The 3,469-nt window shown below is 42.5% G+C and overlaps 1 protein-coding gene across 1 annotated transcript in view; it reads left to right on the forward strand.

Moving 5' to 3' along the window:
• The window catches only part of LOC123752993 (leukocyte elastase inhibitor-like), a 45,286-nt gene extending 42,174 nt beyond the window's left edge, over positions 1-3,112 (forward strand). Inside the window, exon 6 of the mRNA XM_069323893.1 lies at positions 1,123-3,112. Coding sequence (XP_069179994.1) covers positions 1,123-1,398 — 276 coding nt within the window. The 3' untranslated portion in view covers positions 1,399-3,112. The remainder of the gene's footprint in view (positions 1-1,122) is intronic.
• The last annotated feature ends 357 nt before the right edge of the window (positions 3,113-3,469 follow it).

Consider the following 3,469-nt stretch of genomic DNA (forward strand, 5'->3'; position numbering starts at 1 on the left):
CTGGAGTACGATCCCCTGCCGCGAAGAATCGTTGTTACAACCAAGTACACATTTTACTGTTCCGTTAAACAGAGGCTACAGTTAAGGAATTGCGCCCAGTAAATCCTCCCCGGCCAGGATACGAACCCATGACATAGCGCTCGCGGAACGCCAGGCGAGTGTCATACCACTACACCACGGAGACTGCAGACACCAATCTTCTCATGTTCTTCAAAGACGTGTTCTTTGTACTTAACAATCTTCTGTTCTTCCTTACTGACATGTAAGGAAGAACTTAGTACTTAGTGTTCAAGAACTTTCTTTTCTTCCTCACAGACAAGTTCTTAGTGTTCAACAGCATTTTCATCTTCATCACAGACGTGTTCTTAAGTGTTCAAGAACCTACTTATCTTTCTCACAGACGTGTTCTTAGTATTCAAGAACCTACTTATCTTTCTCACAGACGTGTTCTTAGTGTTTTAGAACCTACATATCTTTCTCACAGACGTGTTCTTAGTATTCAAGAACCTACTTATCTTTCTCACAGACGTGTTCTTAGTATTCAAGAACCTACTTATCTTTCTCACAGACATGTTCTTAGGATTCACCCACCTTTCTCTCAGACGTGTTCTTCTTGTTCACCCACCTTTCTCACAGACATGTTCTTCGTGTTCACCCACCTTTCTCACAGACGTGTTCAAAGTGTTCACTCACCTTTCTCACAGACGTGTTCAAAGTGTTCACTCACTTTTCTCACAGACGTGTTCAAAGTGTTCACTCACCTTTCTCACAGACGTGTTCAAAGTGTTCACTCACCTTTCTCACAGAGATGTTGTTAGTGCTCACCCACCCGTCTGACATGTTCTTGGTGTTCACCCACCCGTCTGACATGTTCTTGGTGTTCACCCACCCGTCTGACATGTTCTTGGTGTTCACCCACCCGTCTGACGTGTTCTTAGTGTTCACCCACCCTTCAGACATGTTCTTAGTGTTCACCAACCTTTCTCACAGACATGTTCTTAGTGTTCACCCACCCTTCAGACATGTTCTTAGTGTTCACCCACCCGTCTGACATGTTCTTAGTGTTCCCCCACCCGTCTGACATGTTCTTAGTGTTCACCACGCTTCCTATCTTCCTGACAGGCCCTAGAAGCTCTGGGGATCGAAGACCTGTTCTCGAGCCGCAGTGATCTCACCAACTATGTCCGGGGCACCAACCTGAGTGTGAACACCGTCATCCACAAGGCCGTGGTGGAGGTGAACGAGGAGGGCTCCTATGCTGGTGCTGATATCATAGCCCTCTTTATCGATCGGGGCCCTGGACTCAGAGTGTTCAGATGTGACCGCCCCTTCGTCTTCGTCATCAGGGACAACCACACTAACACCATACTCTTCATGGGTGTCTACAGGAAGCCCTAACACCATACTCTTCATGGGTGTCTACAGGTAGCCCTAACACCATACTCTTCATGGGTGTCTACAGGAAGCCCTTATCTTGAGGTTATCTTGAGATGACTTCGGGTCTTTTTTTTTTTTTTAGTGTCCCAGCGGCCCGGTCCTCGACCAGGCCTCCACCCCCAGGAAGCAGCCCGTGACAGCTGACTAACACCCAGGTACCTATTTTACTGCTAGGTAACAGGGGCATAGGGGTGAAAGAAACTCTGCCCATTGTTTCTCGCCGGCGCCTGGGATCTAACCCAGGACCACAGGATCACAAGTCCAGCGTGTTGTCCGCTCGGCCGACCGGCCCTAACACCATACTCTTCATGGGCGTCTACAGGAAGCCCTAACACCATACTCTTCATGGGCGTCTACAGGAAGCCCTTGCACCATACTCTTTCTTGGGGTGTCTACAGGAAGCCCTAACTCGATACTCTTCCTGGTTGTCTACAGGAAGCCCTAACTCCAGAGACCTTAACTTTGATGTCAAAGAATTATGAACAACTCGCAAACTTAAGTTTCAGACGAGTATATGTTGCTTGAAGAAGTGAAGGATGACGTCTCTTCACAGCAACCGTCATAGAAAACACATATATGCACACACACACATGAATATACCTGCCTCACACATATTACTCACATTCACACTCTCGTAGGTGTATACTTCCTCTTTCTCTCATAATACATATATGCACATGTATACATCCTCTCTCTACTACAACACTTACTTGTGTCAACACTTTCAAGTGTCAACACTCACTTATGTGAAATCTAGTGTAAACACTCACATATGTGAAATCTAGTTAGTGTAAACACTCACTTATTTGAAATCTAGTTAGTGTAACCACTCACTTATGTGAAATCTAGTTAGTGTAAACACTAGTTGTGACAAACATTAGTTAGTGTAAACACTAGCTGTGATAAAAACTAGCTGTGATAAACTCTAGTTAGTGTAAACACTAGTTAGTGTAAACACTAGCTGTGATAAACACTAGTTAGTGTAAACACTAGCTGTGATAAACACTAGATAGTGAAAACACAAGCTGTGATAAACACTAGTTAGTGTAAACACTAGCTGTGATAAACACTAGTTATAGTAAACAATAGCTGTGATAAACACTAGTTAGTGTAAACACTAGCTGTGATAAACACTAGATAGTGAAAACACAAGCTGTGATAAACACTAGTTAGTGTAAACACTTGCTGTGATAAACACTAGTGTAAACACTAGCTGTGATAAACACTAGTTAGAGTAAACACTAGCTGTGATAAACACTAGGAAGTGTAAACACTAGCTGTGATAAACACTAGCAAGTGTAAACACTAACTGTGATAAACACTAGTTATAGTAAACAATAGCTGTGATAAACAAAAGTTAGTGTAAACACTAGCTGTGATAAACACTAGATAGTGAAAACACAAGCTGTGATAAACACTAGTTAGTGTAAACACTAGCTGTGATAAACACTAGTTAGAGTAAACACTAGCTGTGATAAACACTAGGAAGTGTAAACACTAGCTGTGATAAACACTAGAGTAAACATTAGCTGTGATAAACACTAGTTAGTGTAAACAATAGCTCGAGTAAACACTCGTATGTGTAACAGTTAACCGCTGAAGAAGTTCATCTTAGTAAACGTTCACTTATTGTTGTCCTCGAGTTTCATGTTTAATAAAGTATTGTCACAAGTTATTGTTCGTATCTATTTCATCTATTCTATAAGAGAGAATGTCTGTCTGTTCAAAGTTGGCGGTAACAAGGTTGAGGCTATCGTCACCCAAATTAAATTTGCAGAGGGAATGGTCTTGCGTAAGGGATAAACATAGGCTGGTCGGGGTCGCATAAGTCAAAAGAGAACAGCGTGCTAACGCCACCTCCTCCTTCTCTATAGGTTTGGGCACTGGCGGAAATCTACATATCTATATTTTAAAAACAAAATCCTTTCGTCCTCCAAAAAATCTTAAAGTAATATTCACCATTATTCACTGATCTTGGGAAAATTACTAGAATTTTGTGCTGTCAATAACTTGGCCGCACTGGCATAAAACA

The sequence above is a fragment of the Procambarus clarkii genome, chromosome 13 (assembly GCF_040958095.1).
Source record: "Procambarus clarkii isolate CNS0578487 chromosome 13, FALCON_Pclarkii_2.0, whole genome shotgun sequence".
Classification (NCBI taxonomy): Eukaryota; Metazoa; Arthropoda; class Malacostraca; order Decapoda; family Cambaridae; genus Procambarus; species Procambarus clarkii.